At 35.0% G+C, this 16832-nt stretch overlaps 1 protein-coding gene across 1 annotated transcript in view; it reads left to right on the plus strand.

The window, feature by feature from the left end:
* The window catches only part of SK (small conductance calcium-activated potassium channel), a 695575-nt gene that overhangs the window by 256164 nt on the left and 422579 nt on the right, over positions 1–16832 (plus strand). Inside the window, exon 4 of the mRNA XM_089640922.1 lies at positions 3193–3294. Coding sequence (XP_089497048.1) covers positions 3193–3294 — 102 coding nt within the window. The remainder of the gene's footprint in view (positions 1–3192; positions 3295–16832) is intronic.

The raw sequence follows: 16832 nt of genomic DNA on the forward strand, positions 1-16832 counted from the left end.
TACTTGCTTTTAAATTACACAAATAAATTATCATATTTATGTAGTACAAGCATAGGAAGCCACTTAAAGCAAATACGTAATACAATAATATTACTTTCATGGTCAGTTTTAGCATGAATATAGGTCTGAAAATTTTGAAAATTAAATGAGACGGAATAAAATCTGAAATTTCCGAGCATGATAATTGGGAATAAGGCATTATTTTTTAATTATTATGTCCCACTCAAGCCATAATATTAAATAATGAGCTTTTTTATTTTAACCCGGAATTAATTTTCCTACGAATGGAAATAAGCTAATGCAGTACTAGAATAATATTCCTAAGAAAATTTTTATTTCTCTTTATCTTTGTTGTTCTTCAAAACGTGTAATGAATATCTTAACTGATTTCTCAACTAATTTTATATAAAATATCTAGAAAACTGCCGTTTTTGGTAAGTTTTTTCTTAATTTGCTATTTTTGCGCGATTCAAATATAAATGTTGAATGCACCAAAACTTACAAAAATTTTCAACTAATTATATTTGATTAGTTGAAGACGGAGGGAATAGTAAATCCTGGTAATGGAATCTCGAATCTTGAAATTAAATATATGCTAGATCCCCAACTAAAAACATTTCGTTCATAAATTACAAATTCACGAATGTATTTAATACTAGATTTTAAAAAAACTCTCGGCTACTCAAAATATCATGCATCCCATCAAATGTATAATTAGTGACCTTTCGGCTGCTGATAATATCAGGCATTCCATCAAATTTATATAATGAGTGATCTCTCGGCTGCTGAAAATATCATCCATCCCATCAAATTGATAAAATGAGTGATCTCTCGGCTGCTGAAAATATCATCCATCCCATCAAATTGATAAAATGAGTGATCTCTCGGCTGCTGAAAATATCATCCATCCCATCAAATGTATAATTAGTGACCTCTCGGCTGCTGAAAATATCATCCATCCCATCAAATTGATAAAATGAGTGATCTCTCGGCTGCTGAAAATATCATCCATCCCATCAAATGTATAGTTAGTGATCTCTCGGCTGCTGAAAATATCATCCATCCCATCAAATGTATAGTTAGTGATCTCTCGGCTGCTGAAAATATCATCCATCCCATCAAATGTATAGTTAGTGATCTCTCGGCTGCTGAAAATATCATCCATCCCATCAAATGTATAGTTAGTGATCTCTCGGCTGCTGAAAATATCATCCATCCCATCAAATGTATAATTAGTGATCTCTCGGCTGCTGAAAATATCATCCATCCCATCAAATGTATAGTTAGTGATCTCTCGGCTGCTGAAAATATCATCCATCCCATCAAATGTACAATTAGTAATCTCTCAGCTGCTGAAAATATCACGCATCCCATCAAATCAAATGTAATTTATTTATTTTTTTACTTTGAACCGACATATTATTTTTCGGTACTTTTATAAAATTTTATTTTTCTAATCATATAGTTAGCCAGTCAACAATTTATTTAAAACCACTAGATACAACATAACGGGTTTATGAAGTACTAACTTGTCTTTATTTAGTTTAACTCTTTTTTTATTTATTCAACACTATTCATGTATTATTAAAAAAATTTGCATTATTAATTTAATTTATTTTATTTTGATCCTACTAAAAATGAAGTCGTATACTACTACTTGCTCAACACGGCGCTAGCTAGCCTATCAAGTAGGATAATTTAATAAAATGTAATAAATGTAATGTAATAAATACAAATGTGAATACTACTGACTTAAGTTCTTAAATGAATTACTTTGTAAGTTGAAATAACTGTATAGTTAGCCCGTTTTGAGACTCTTATGTTTTTTTTTACAAGACGTCAAAATTTTTGAGAAAGCAACTAAAATTTAGAATTAATCAAAAATGTTGACTCCGCTGAAAACGATAAAAAATAGACATGTGCAGATAAATAAATACAATCTCACCACCACAAATTCAAAACAAAACATTAATTTATATTAAACAATGAAGAAATGAGTTCTTAATCATTATAAGCAAATTTCGCAAACAAGTGTTTTCAGAGAAAATCTTGTTCCAAACTTCCAACTCTACTAAAGTTATTTGAAAAGCAATAATTATTATTCTAGACCAGATGCGATTGAAATTATATGAATAATTGAATATTTACTTAAGCTTAGAATCGAGACATATGATTTAGTTATGTTGGTATTCAAACGTCTCGGGACAAATACAAACAATAATGCTTTTAAGCTTATTATTATTATCATTTGTGAATGTCTTATAATGCGTTCAATAAACCTTTTTTTAATCTTGAAATTATCAATCACACACAAAAATGGTTAAGCTAAAATAGTACAAATTAATCTGGCAATTTACTACAACGACTAGTTTCTATAAAACTATATTTAATTAATCTTCAATCGATGTGATCACATTTTGCTGTTTTTTGACAGCTTCAAATTAAATGTTTTTTTCTCTGCAAGTATTGTCAACCGTTACATGGCTCATGTAATAATGTAATTAAGGTGTGTGCATATAATATTATGTTTTTTGTGATGATTGTATATTCCTTTTTATTTTATGTTATACTGTGCCATGGATATTATTGTAACAAACTGATATTGCTATTTGTTCTTATTAAGCTGGGCATCATTCTTTAGAATTAAGATCAGCATAAAGATGAAGAAACAAGTTCAGAAACTCGTCACATTCTTCTATTTTATTCCTATAATAATTAACAGAGAACACTCATTCTTTTTCAAACAAATATTTTCTGAAAATTCACCATATATTTTCATTAGATTGGAATTATCCCAAGTAAAATATTATTTAGTAATTACAGTGAATTATTGAGGTTGTACGTGACGTCATCGTTCTAGTATATTTTTTTTCTTTAACGCTTACAATTACGGCGAGTGAGGAGGAAGATTTTTTGTCGATGACGTACGTACGACCTTCCCTGGGGCTGCTTTAATTCACTTTTGTTATTATTTAGAAGTGACAAATAAACCAACTAATTCAGTTTTAAATGCAATTCTGTTGAATGATGCTCAGTTTATGCAACTTACTTAAACTTATTTAATTAACTTTGTATAAAACAGTCTCACATTTTCGGAATGTGTGTTCAAGCATCTCACGCGTGCAATGCACTCCACGTGTGCCAGATATCCATGTCATGTGCAGATATAGTGATGTGTTTTCTCCCCCGCAGGGAGTGCTCCTGTGCCCTCAGACCCTGTCGCAGGCGAGGAGATCCCGCCTCAGGAGGGCCTTTACGGAGGCCACCGGAGACACCGTCTCCTACGTCAAAACGGTTGGGAACATAACATTTTGCAACTAGTGCAAGCAAGACATGCCTTTCGCCACGCAGCCACATCCGATATTAAGTGTGATTCTGAACTTGGAACAATTTATTAAAGCCACAAGTGAAAAATATTTCTTTATCTTGTTGTATCAGAGTAAATTGAGTTTCAGTTTGTCCAATGCCCAAATTACTGTTTTCTGAGAAAATAGTCTAATCTAGATTTTCGCAAAAATCTTAATTGTGTTATTGAATGTTCAATCTATGCACTGAACGATTGTTCTCGAAGTAAGGTCAATTTAATCTTAGTTTTTTGTGATTTTTCTCGAATATTTTTAAAATCTTTCTTGATCGAAAATCACTTTCAAAGGGTATTATTTAATTGTTTAATTTTCTTTCAAATTGGTAGGCATCAAATTAACATTAATTTTACGTTTAGTGTAGGTATGTATCATCAAAAAAATCTGTTGTTTATCTGTCTTAACCTCTGATTCAATGAACTCTTGAACTCGGATTCGTTTTGAATAAAAGTGTCATTTTTTAAATTGAAACTCATTGTTTGAAGCCTTCAGTAAATAAATTAGCTACCTGACTACCTATAATATAATATTTAAGCATACAAGTATTTAAATTGTCGTTTTCAAAATGGGAATTAAAATATCCAATGATTCTTCATGGGTTCTGCTAGCGTAATAATAACTGACTGTAAAATTGCTGTGGTATTTAAAAGTTTTTCCAAGCTCAAAAGCATATTTCCGAACTGGATGTGGTATTTTAGTGATGCAGCACTCCCTCCACCCGCAAGCAATGGCAGCGACACGAGCATTGTATTATTGTTTCACACATCCTCCGTTTATTCGATTCATTTATACTGTATTGTATTGTGTTGTGTGTGGTCGTAGATGCTTTTGCTTTCTAGTGCTTTCTAAAATAGAGCTTTCCAATAAAGTGCTTACAAACTGATTTCATGTGAAAATTTACGTCAATCTCATTGAATTTTTAACTATCCAAATGTCTGAATCTTTGGAAGGCTTTAGTCCTTAGCAACTTATTAATTCTAAAGTCATGTCTTCCAAAATTGATGAAATAATAAATACATTAAATGTACTAATGTACATCGCTTCTAATGAATATTTTCTTTTTTAACCCCAACACTTTTTTTCCCAAATGATCTAATAATTATTTGTTACCTATTTTTCAGTCAGGTATTCATTTTTATCATGTGAAATAGTTATAAGCATCCCTAATCCGTTTTTTTTCTCTATGACCACACATAGCATGCTCTAGAATTCCACAACCTTTAATGTAGATCCATTCAAAATATCCACAAATTGATGCAATAACTTGCTGTTTCTTTTCAGGATTCTTTTTCGGGGTAAAATTAGTGTTATCTACACTAGTTTTGCAGTTCATTTATTTTAACCTCCAAGGTGTTTTGACATATTAATTTATATAATATAATGAGCAAACGAACTTATAAACATAACATTGGTTCACTGTAAAAATATACAACACTATTAAAAACACATTGTCAAATTGTTTCGAAACACGTTAACCTACTTTAAATCTACCTCTGATCTAAAGGTTCACTTGTTATATATTGTTTCTCGGATATTTATCGTTTCCCCTTGGCCGGGAGACCTATCGGTCTTCGGCCCCTTAAATAGCGGCATAGTTTGTAGTTGGAGGCCCGCTGAATTTGGATCCGCTTCACTCACTGCACTACCTACACGCGCGGTAACAATAACGTGCCGGTGGTATCGTGAACAGCGCGGCGGACACAACCGTTGCGTGTGTCAGTTGGCACTGCACCTACTTTGAATAAATGAACGAGATCGCATGCTGCGGAGCTTTTTCAAACGGTAAGTTTTTTGTATTCGCTATTAAATAATTGTATTTTCCATAATATGTATAATACTGAACATTATTTTATTTATCTGGGTTCCAATGAAACCGAACTAGAAGTTTTTTGCACTCCAATTGCACTCACTAGTTAGTCAAACAGACCTTTGTTAAAGTTTGTACCCATCCTCGAGCTACCGAACTGCACTGTACTGACATCTAGTATTCCGCAAACACTAACAGACAAAGCTTAAAATTTAGAGCCCAACTTTATAGGTTCAATGCGTTCAAACAACTTTGTTTCACGTGATGCATATTATTTTCAGCAAACACCGTTTCGTAATTAAAATCGTGGGATGTTTTTCATACTGGCTAAATGAAAACCGCAAAGCAGAGTGTTTTTTTTATCTTCTTGTGACAGGGACACGTTTTAACGTTATGTAGTAGTATCGTAAAATATGAAAAGCTTTTACAAAATAATACAATTTATCGTTGTTTATCACACAATAAAATGAGTTTCATTTTTTTATGTAACGTTTTTATTTTAGGAGTGTTTTTTGTGTTCACGATGAAACATCAAAGAAGCTGTATGTCTTTTACTTTGGCATTTGATCTTCTTCTGTTATCACTATTGAGCTTAAGATCAGTGAGTGAGTGACCTAACTAATTTGTAACTTTTTCGGACACTGCACAAGATACCAGAGCTCCAGGTATAGGCCACCGCCTCATATTTGGCTACCCGAAATAGCTAATCAAAGATGTTCTGTTGTTCTTTTTCTGACACCGCATAAGAAACCAGAGCCCCAGGTAGCTACCTCCTCATATCTAGCTACCCAAAATAGCTATTTGAAGATGTTCTGTTGTTATTTTTCTGACACCGCATAAGAAACCAGAGCCCCACGTAGCTGCCTAATCATATCTAGCTACCCGAAATAGCTATTTGAAGATGTTTTGTTGTTCATAAGATAAATTTTATCAGGATATTTCTGAGACTTTCTCCACTTTTGAATAAATCTCACTTTTTATGCATAAATCCCCTTTTACTTTGATTTCTGCCCAGGGTCTGATATGAATGAGATATAAAACAGAGTTGCTTAGTTTCGAATGTTATGTTTACCCGTTAGTTCAGAGATCATCTTAGAGTTAACAATATTATGTTCTATTGTAATGAATTTACCCTTAAAACTTCACTCAGCACGCAAATTTTTTTAACAAATCTTCTAATTGATATTTTTCGCAAAAAAAAATTACGCCAAAGAAAGCTTTTCGATGAAAATTTAAAACCCCCGCGGATCATTGACGAGAGAGATATTAGTTTCGACATAGTTTCCAGTTGAAAATACAAAACCCTATACTTTCCTAAAACATTTTGGTGTAAAATGAAGTCCTGGACTTGATATAAATGCAAATGAGATAAGCGGGGAAGATAGAAAGAGATTATTATACAGCGAAAATAGCAAGAACGCAGATGTACTTTATGACATTGTATTATCAATGCATAATATTGTGGCTAAACAATAGATTTTTATAAATGTCATGTTACTTTAGTTGGTAGATTCAATTTTTGTAGTCACATAAAATGATGTGATTTATAAATGTCATGTTACTTTAATTGGTAGATTCAATCTTTGTAGTCACATAAAATTATGTGATTTATAAATGCCATGTTACTTTAGTTGGTAGATTCAATCTTTGTAGTCACATAAAATAATGTGATTAATTAATATACCCCTCTCCCTTTCCTCAGTTTTCAAGAATATTTAATATGGCTTATTTTGTTTGAATTGTTTTTAGTGATTCTATATAACTTTTTTTAAATGTTATTTATTAATTCATCGTTAAATCCTGTTTAGTAGCAGTCTGAATAAGATAAGGCGTATATAAAGTTAAAGAAGAAAAACTTAAAGAAGAAGGTGAGGAATATATAAATATTGAAGGGAAATTAAGGCAAGAGAATAACGCACTGTGGGATTAAACAACAAATGGCAGAAGTGGAGACGATCTGGCAAGTGCCTTATTAAATTTTTTAAAGAGCGTTATAGAACATTTACCATCCACTATTAATAAATTAATATTATGGTCAGATTCGTGCGTGCCACAAAATCGCAACTCTCCTATCGTAACCCTGTATAGTTGGACTGCGGACTTTCTGAGGGGAAGAACAATTCAAACCGTGGTTGACGGTTCTTCTTCCTCGCCGCACCAAATCAATGCGGGGGTGCCACAAGGATCTGTGCTGTCTCCGACGCTGTTTTTATTGCACATCAACGATCTCGTTGAATGTGCACCAATTCACTGCTACGCTGATGACAGCACCGTTCACGAGGGTTATCTTTTTGACAGGCCCCCATCCACCCATGATGTCCGAACAGCTCGGGAAGTTTTGAAGCAAAAAAATGACCACCACCTCGAGATGGTTCGTGCCTGGGATAAGGCCAACTTGGTCAGTTTTAGCGTCTCAAAAACCCAAGCGTGTCTGATTTCGGCAAAGAGGGAAATCAATGACTGTCTGGTTCAATTTGATGGGAGCACTCTTCCCAATAAAGACTCCATTGAAATGCTTGGAGTTACTATATCAGACCAGCTCAAGTATCGGGGATCCATGGAAGCCCGAGTAAATCAGGCCTCCAAGATGTTGGGCGTCTTGTACAGGGCTAGGAGATTCTTCAGCAGTGACCAGCTGCTGACCCTGTACAAGTCTCAAGTCCGCCCAACTATTGAATTTGGGAGCCACCTTTGGGCTGGTGCCCCAAAATACTTAATAAACCTGCTTGAATCTGTGCAAAGGAGAGCGATTCAGACAATCCGTTGTTAACAGACCGAATGCTTTATCTAATGCATAGACGCAATGTAGGCATGCTGTGTCTGTTCTACAGGTATTTCAATGGAGCCTGCTCCAAGAAGCTAGCAGCATTGATTCCTGATGCACCGGTGCACCTGCGCGAAACTCGAAGGACACGAGCTGAACACCCGCTCACGGTTGACGTTGGCTTCATGAGAACGGGCCGTTTTTACGACTCGTTTTTGTGTAAGTCGGCTCGTATGTGGAACGAGCTACCGGCATCTGTTTTTCCTCCCTCCTATAATCCGAGCCTCTTCAAGGCCCGCATTAACAAATCCTTTCCTACAGCCCCTACCTTATTCCGCCTCACAACGCCGCCCAACCGGGTGGTGACATAGTTTCCCTGTCTGTACACTGCACAGGCAGGGACGCTCTTGTGAGGTGTCACATAAAAAAAAGGCGTGTAGAAATTGAATTAATAATAAATTCTGTTATAAATTAAGTTTGGGTAAATATTCAGAATCGCTTGCCAGAGATAATACGATATATTTTTAAATGAAACCTTTTGACTTACCTTAATTACTATAAAAGAAAACTGACTGTATTTAGAAAATGTTTAATTTTAGCATTTTAATTTTTAATTATGTAAATTGAAAATTCTATTTCGTTGAATAGGATGACAGCTGAAATGATTTCTGTTGATTGCATTGTCTTCAAATGAAGTCAATTTCCTTTTATAGTAATTAAGGTAAGTCAGAAGGTTTTTTTTTAAATCATTTCATATTATCCCTTGCCAGCGATTTCTAATAATTAAAAATAAAATTTGAATATCGATATAAACGTGTAACCCCACTTTTTGACATAAAATTAAAGTACATTAATTTTACAACATGCAATTATCATGCAATTGCTTGACAAAAAATAGCACGAATAAGTTGTAAATGTATAGAAATAAACTAATATAATAGTGGATTGGTCATTAGAATAAAAATTATTGACAAAAACATGATTGAATCGCACATCACAAATAAAAACTGTATTTTTCCCGGGAAAATGCGTTAGTCTGCCAAAAATTCAATGTTGCCAGCTCTTTCGCAGCACAGAAAGAAATTTTGGTAAATATTCGCAATCGCTGGACACGGATTATATGAAATACAGGTAAATATTTACCTACGACTGCCGATTTTTACACGCATTTAAAAATAAACAATCATTTGATTCATCTTAATGACAATAAAAAACAAATTTTTGCATTATGATATTGATAAATATTGATATTTAATATTATTTACGTAAATAATAATTTACGAGAAAATTTTCCGAACGACACCATTTTGACACACCGAGTTCTCGCATAGTTCCGCGTTTGTTTTTACGTAGTGTAAGGCACTGCCAACATAACAAATAAAAATCACAATCGGAAGCGAGAAACGCCAAAAATTCAAATATAATTAATAATAATTGATTATAAAAGTAGCCAACAAACCTCTAATCGGAATCACTCTCTGCTAACTGAGCTGTAAGCTCATTTTCTCCGTCGTTAAATGGATTACAGGCCTGACTTGCCATTTTGAAAAAAAGCGTGTACTCGGTCCCTGTGATGCGGAAGCGACCGTTTCCATAGGAATTCGCACAGGTAGCCTTCGTAGTGCAATTCGCTTCTTCCAAATCTAGGCACACTTCCCCGAACTTGAGCTCCACTTTCATGGTCCACAAAGGTAACACTGTGGTTCACACTCATGTGAACAAAACCTTCGTCTTGTAGACAGTTGTACGCCTTCCAACAATCGGAAATGATGGTAGTTCCCCGAAAAATGTTTCCCTTGATCGCTTGCAACAGCGTTTCTTTGTTTTTATCTGTTTGGAACCGAGCAGACAAAATTTTTATTGGATTCTCGTTGGAATCCGCCGAAAACCCACTTTCCATCTACCCGTCGACCCCTGTTATATTTGCGTTTTACAATTTTCGTTTCATCAATTTTAACAGTCACACCAATCCCACCCACCTTTTCCTTTGTTTTGTAATACCAATTTATACATACTTCCCCACAAAACGACCCCCAATCCACTGCAGTGCGGCTACTAATCTTTAACACATCCAACCTAACCTATCCTAATCTAACATTTAATAATCCAATATAACCTAATCTAACCTGTAATAACCTATAATAACCCAACCTTACCTAAAATGAAAACGTTTTATTTTAAAAAAATCGTAGTAAACCTTTAAATATTAAGAAACTAAATTCATCTGATGTTTGGTAACAAAGTTGATCGCCTAACAATTAAGGGGTGCGTGTCTAGCGATCTCAAAAAATTGTCTATTATGCCGATTATACCTTTCATGTTTCCTACACTGCCACTACACAAACAAACACGAACTATGTGAGAACTCGGTGTGTCAAAATGGTGTGTCGTACGGAAAATTTTCTCATAAATTATTATTTACGTAAATAATATTAAATATCAATATTTTTCAAAATCCTTAATGCAAAAAGTTGTTGTTTATTGTCATTAAGATGAATCAAATGATTGTTTATTTTTAAATGCGTGTAAAAAACGGTAGTCGTAGGTAAATAATTACCGAAATATATTTAAATAGATCCTTCTGATTTACCTTAATTACTATAAAAATTATCTGACTGCATTTAGGTTATTTTTTAGCCACTCAACACGGTTTGTTAAACTTCAACCCTAGACAACCAGTTGAATTTTTTATTTTGAATTCAATCTCGCTGTTACCAACTCTCCAATGACAGTATGAAAAACAGAACACTGAAAAATACACAGTCAACAATTCTAATTTTTAATTATTTTACATCCAAAATAGTCTAAATTCCATTTTAATTCGTTCAATAGGGTATCCACCTACCAGATAGGTGTACATTATAAATACAACGAGACATAAAACACATTCTTTGAGGTACTTAAGGAATTACAAACTAAAGCAAAACAAAAATAAATTATGTATTATGGTGCTTAACCAATCGCCCTTCCCTACTCTGAATGTACACGTGGAAAATGAGTTTAAAAATTCCATAATCCATAGAATATAGTTGCACAGATGCACAAAGTATTGTAAGTGATTTATGCGGTTTTTTTAAATAATTTAGAGCAAACCCATCATAGTTGTAAAAACGGAATGTAACCACAAATCTCTCTACCCTTTAAAACTAGGAACCATTAAATTATTTATTTACATTACAAAGCGACGGCGAGAGAGCTCTCGTGAAGCTCACGTAGTCGAAAATGTTGCACGTAGTGTCACGAGTGGTATCTCCCGCACTCCGCGCAGACCAGGTAAAGGAAGCCACTGGAATGACCATGTAATGCGTCTGTGCACTTTCAAATATATTACAGTTTAAAAACAAGAAGTTGTGACAACCTAAATGCAAAGCGGAAGGCTTAGAAGATAGCGTCCATTAGTCCTGAAGAAGACATGTCTGAAAGGAACCGCTAATCTTGTTTATTTTGTATCAATGGGAATAAATCACCCAGTCAGAAAACAGTCACCATTGGCTTGACGAGTGTTTACCATTAATAAAAAAGGTGAAAGTAATAATCTTTAAACATGGCCAAACCGACTTTCACTCGTAAATTTTTGGAAATTTATGAGAAGGTAGGATGATATTATAATTTTTCACATCATTTTTAGACGAGTAGATTACGAACAGTAGTTTGGCAATAAAAACACTAAACACTGTTTAACAATGGAAAAAGAAATACCTATAATTTTTTTATTAGCTTTCTACTAATTTTTTTGCCGTAAAAACCTTTAGTTTATTTCGAAAGGCTAGATTTTGCGTTGCTATAACGCAATCGTTTTTCTGTTCTAGTGAATACATTTCAATTCAATATCTTAACAATGAAGTGATTTCACAATAAACAAAGTTAAATTCGTTTTGCCTTTTTATAGAATGTTGAAGCTTACGTTCTAGACGAGCTTATATATATTATTATATTTATATTCAAAATAGTTTGTTCCGACAATTAAATACCTTACTCCGGTTCACTATTGTCAATTTTTCAAAGAACCCAGTTACTAGTTTATGTCTCAGCAATAAATACACGTATGAGCATAGTAAATACAACCCCGGTGGGAGCCGCAAAGGAATTTGTGGCCAACAATGTTCCGTTGTTTTTTTTCCCTATCCGTGAACCAGCCTGTTCAATTATTCAAATGGTTCTAGGATATCTATTTTTATCTCGCTTATCCGGTTTTGGGCGCAAAATCCTATAACAAAGTAATCTAAATGAGTTTCATGCCAAATGAGTAGAGAGTACTTTGTCCTTAATTTGTGAATGTTTATAAATATCTTAAAGTATCCGACATTTCAAAGTGCAAGCTAGGTTGGATCAGACGAATCGAATTTGTAATTGATTTTTTTTTAAATTGCTGTAACAATAACAAAAAATACTTGCAAAACTTAATAATAATATTATTAAATTCGATTTACGTGCATGATCGTTGATGTGCAACAAAAACAGCATCGGAGACCGCACAGTTCTTTACGGCGCCCCTGCATTGAAGAAGAGACGTCAACTAAGGTTTGCATTGTTCATCCTTTGAGAAATCCTTCGCAATCCGACAATGCAGAGTTGAATGGATCCTATGCGATGGTATATTTCCGTATAGCAGGTATGTGATCAACTTGTTAGTAACCACCACTGTCAATACCCTTGAGAGTATGGAAGTGATGGATATGGGACGGTAATTAGAAGAATCGGAACAGTCCCCTTTCTCAGGGATTTGGTAGACGATCGCCCTTTTCCAAAGATCTGGCACATTTCTCCTATTTAGTGATAGTTTAAATAATTTTGAGAGTATTTACATAATACTTCTGCAGAATACATCTAAAGAACCAGGGCGGGTATTTTGTCTTTGCTCGCTGGCTTCTTTGTTCCGGATTTTTGGTTCCTTCATGTGGAAAATGCAGTGCGGAGTGGAAGAGAGAGTCTCTCCGTTATCTTGAAGAGTCGACTTTTAAATAATAATGTTTCGCGGGCCGAGTTAGCGAGCCGACCCTTATAAGCCGAGTTTTATAGTATGACCGTTTCAGCACAGCGATGATCAAACCAAGGCTATTTGCCGTGCAGGTGCCCTTAAGGTGCTGAAGGTGCATTACATTTTGCTATTTTGTGGTGCCATACATGAGGCTATAGACTCTTTACATGATTGTCAGGTTGTCTGTTCATGGAGGATGGGAAATAGGTGGTAATCAGGCAATGGTAGGAGAATCCTAAAGGCGCTGTAACATCCACTCTGTAGCCAAGTGGCTCACTGGTGAGAAACACATTGAGCAAGTTGGCTCGATGTGATGACACGTCAGGTATTCCGGTCGGAAATTCTACGAGTTGGTTTGATACATGAATAAAAGCAAAGAATTTCGCCGATCTACCGACCAAGTCTGTTGGACCCAAGACTTTCAGCACTTGTTCATTATGAACATTAAAGTCACCTAGAATCACAAACTCATCCGATACATATTTTAGGTTCTTGTATAAATTCTGTTATAAATTTGGCACACTATGACAAGCTCAAAACGTTTTTGTCAATTTTTGATTATATGCTAAAAAATTGCTCAATAAATAACATCAATTGCGCTTGCACTATTTTATCCTCGAAACAAGTCGATTGAAAATATTGATTATGTTTAATAGAGTATTCTCCACGAACAATAAAGAGCCGTAGCATTTTGCTGGACATTAGATAACAAAAAGTAGCAAAAAAGTAATAAAGAGTTTATTCTAACTGATTAAAATTTCATTGAACGTGGAAACGAAGCATGAAAATGGCACACAGGATTTATAGACTAAATGCACTGGGAAAAACAGTCGCTCTAACGGGGTGTGAAACATGTCTTGAAAATTGTTTCATAAGTGAAAAAAACCGTGCCGTACTAATTTGCTAAAGATCAATATTTGAAGTGTGTAAAAGAAACCAACCAACCATCACGCCGTTTCACGCAGGGGTAGGCAGAGAGGACGGACCGCCAAACAACTCCGTTTTGCAACATACTCCTTACCTCATCCACATACTTACATCGTCTCATACATACTCTTCAATGTGGATAGATTATAAAAAAAGTAAAATTTTGTTTGCATATTCTGTAAACTGAATTTCTTTACCGGTAAGCATTGGCGTTATGACATTTTCATTATTTTTTCCATTATAAATTTCTAAGTCTGAATGTTCATTTCAAGGGTAGATGTAGATATTATAAAAATATTGTTCTTTTATAAACTTTAAATTTGTACCAAATTAAAAAGTAAACAGAAAAAGTCTCCAGTTATCCAGTCAATCTTAGCTTTTTTACATAAAAGAAAAAAAGACAAAAATCCATTGTGCTGAAAATTTTACTAAAAAGAGTATTTGTAATGAAGACTCTAAAAACAACTTGTTAGGAGAGCTCAGCAAATTTCCGCTGGGAACGGGCCATGTGCGGAATAAATTCTTATTAAAAATAATATGCCAAGCAATATACGACGCAATATCGTTTCCCTGATTCATTTCACGTCTCACCTGCTATCTTTGCGCCCCGCCCCTTTTAGACTGAGCTGCGCTGCGCTTCAGCTCAGTCTAAAAGTCAGTCAACCTTTGGTACTCAATCGGTCCAGTTTCAACTGACAACGGGCGCCCGTTTCGTCTCCCCCGCGCCTCACCATGCCAACACATCGAGCCGTGTACTCCTTCACCACGGGTCACGAATCAACCGCGCCCGGCGTTACCCGTTCCTAAAAGGAGGCTACAATTAACAAACGGTTTTGTGGTAATTAAGAGTGAGCCCATTCAAACTTGCATCATCTGCCGACTAAGTCGTTCTGGCTCTGGCTCTTTCCTCATTGAAGTACCTGGAAGACCCATGGTCTTCACCACCGGCAATTTGTCACCCAGAAGTACGGTATCCGCTTCGTCAAATTCTAACTACTGACTTCACTTCACTCCACCACCGTTTACAATACATATACTCCAATACATTGTTTACAATTGGCCTGGGAAATTCACTACCGATAATCTCCACCAACTGCGTGGAGCATCGGTCCAAATTTATCGCCACATCTACACTGATTTCAATAAACGATGTGATATTACACACTATCATTCATCTCACCTTACCCACCCCAAATTGGTGACTCCAACGCGATTTAAACAAGCAGCCTCCTTTTTTTTATAAATATACTGTCCATTAGAAGATTTACAACCTCTTATCACTTATCGTTTAAAAGTTTTTTCATTTGAAAAATTTGAGAACTCGATATTTCGAAAACTAATTTGTTTTGTTTGGAGAATTTAAAAAAAAAACTGTAACTTTACTTTAATTAACAAAAAGAGATAAAATTGAACCGATTGTTACGATAGTGTCGCGAAAAATGAACTATTCATTTTGGCTATTTTTAGGATTTTATTAATGGATTCCAGTCTAAATATTTGAGACAAAATAGAAAGAATTATTACTCTTCTTTCTAACACCAAAAAATTTATGAGCGCATGATATAAAAAAAGATAAAAATATTTTTATAAAATATTGACGCCCGGTCATATATGACCCTCAAACGCTGGAGGGGTTAAGCAGTTTACTTCAAAACTGTGATAAATACACCGTTTGTTAGTTTACTCAACATTAAGGACCAACGGTTCATTCCTTGGAATAAAATACAATTAAAAGAAAATACATGTGCAATAAATACAAACTGCTAAAATTAACCACTTGTAATTTAAGTTTGTTGTTCTTATATTCTGAAGAAGAGACCATCGGTCATAAATGTGATTTTTGAGTAACTCTTTAAAAAGTCAAACATGTTGTGTGGATCAATCGATAAATATATTAATTTAAAAATAAATTACCAATTTGTTTTATTTATTTATTCATTATTAAAAGGTTACATTACAATAGAATAATCAGCCGCACATCTTACTAGGGAATTCCTGTTTAGTGATGTGCAGCTTTACAATTATATTAATCAAATAAATAAAGAACATAATACATATCTAGCTAGATATTGGAGGGGGACCCACCCTTTCCCGACGGCTGTGTGAGGAAACTGATTGTTTAACCTCCTTAGCCGCACACGTCAGGACTCTAATTTTTTTTTGTAAAAAGAAGCTACATTTATTTTAAAACGATTCTAGACCCTCCAATGTCCCTGCATGCATGATTGTTAGTACGAAATAATGTATGCATACTTACAATAATAGTAACACAAAATAAGAACACATATGAAATGTGTTCGCCTGGTGGTTTGGCATCTAAAATTAAATAATAAATAAGGAGCACAAATTTTATAAGTGGAAGTATGATTGAAACATAAAAACATACAAGCCGCGTATCGAGGGCAGTTTACCCCACTATCACGGGGCGGTCCCGGCAAGAATGAGCGTGGCAAGCGGCCTGGCCACAACGATCCCAAGCACCCGCGTCCCTTAGCCAGTTTTCCGAGAGTACCCTCGAAGAAATGTAAATGGGGGGAGGGGGGGGGAGATACTCCCAAAGACCCTAGGGAATGAAGTGAGCCTCAGGTCACCGGAGGCAGGACGGAAGGGGACCGGGCTCGCGCAAACATTCCCCAGGCCCGCTCATGATGCCGGGGGAGGCACCCGTGGTTCGTGGGACAGCCGCCCCGGATTAATGTCACCCTACTGGATGCAGGAACAGGGTCTATCCGCCCCCGTGGTGGGGAAATGAACAATACAGTACGATAGAGTTCAGTTCGACAACCTATTCATAAACCAATTTGTTAGTAACAAATAAAAAGGCAAATAACAAACGTAGAAAATAAGTTGTGATCAACAACAAATTGACCGTTCATAATAGAAAAAAAAAGAAGGGAAAAAAAAGATTAACATAGTATTAAAAGCTAAAACACAAAAAGAAACAGTATTATCACAGATTATAAACATTATAATATTATATATTATATTATAAAC

The sequence above is a fragment of the Hesperophylax consimilis genome, chromosome 2 (assembly GCF_061612785.1).
Source record: "Hesperophylax consimilis isolate HC1 chromosome 2, BYU_Hcon_1.0, whole genome shotgun sequence".
NCBI classification, from domain to species: Eukaryota; Metazoa; Arthropoda; class Insecta; order Trichoptera; family Limnephilidae; genus Hesperophylax; species Hesperophylax consimilis.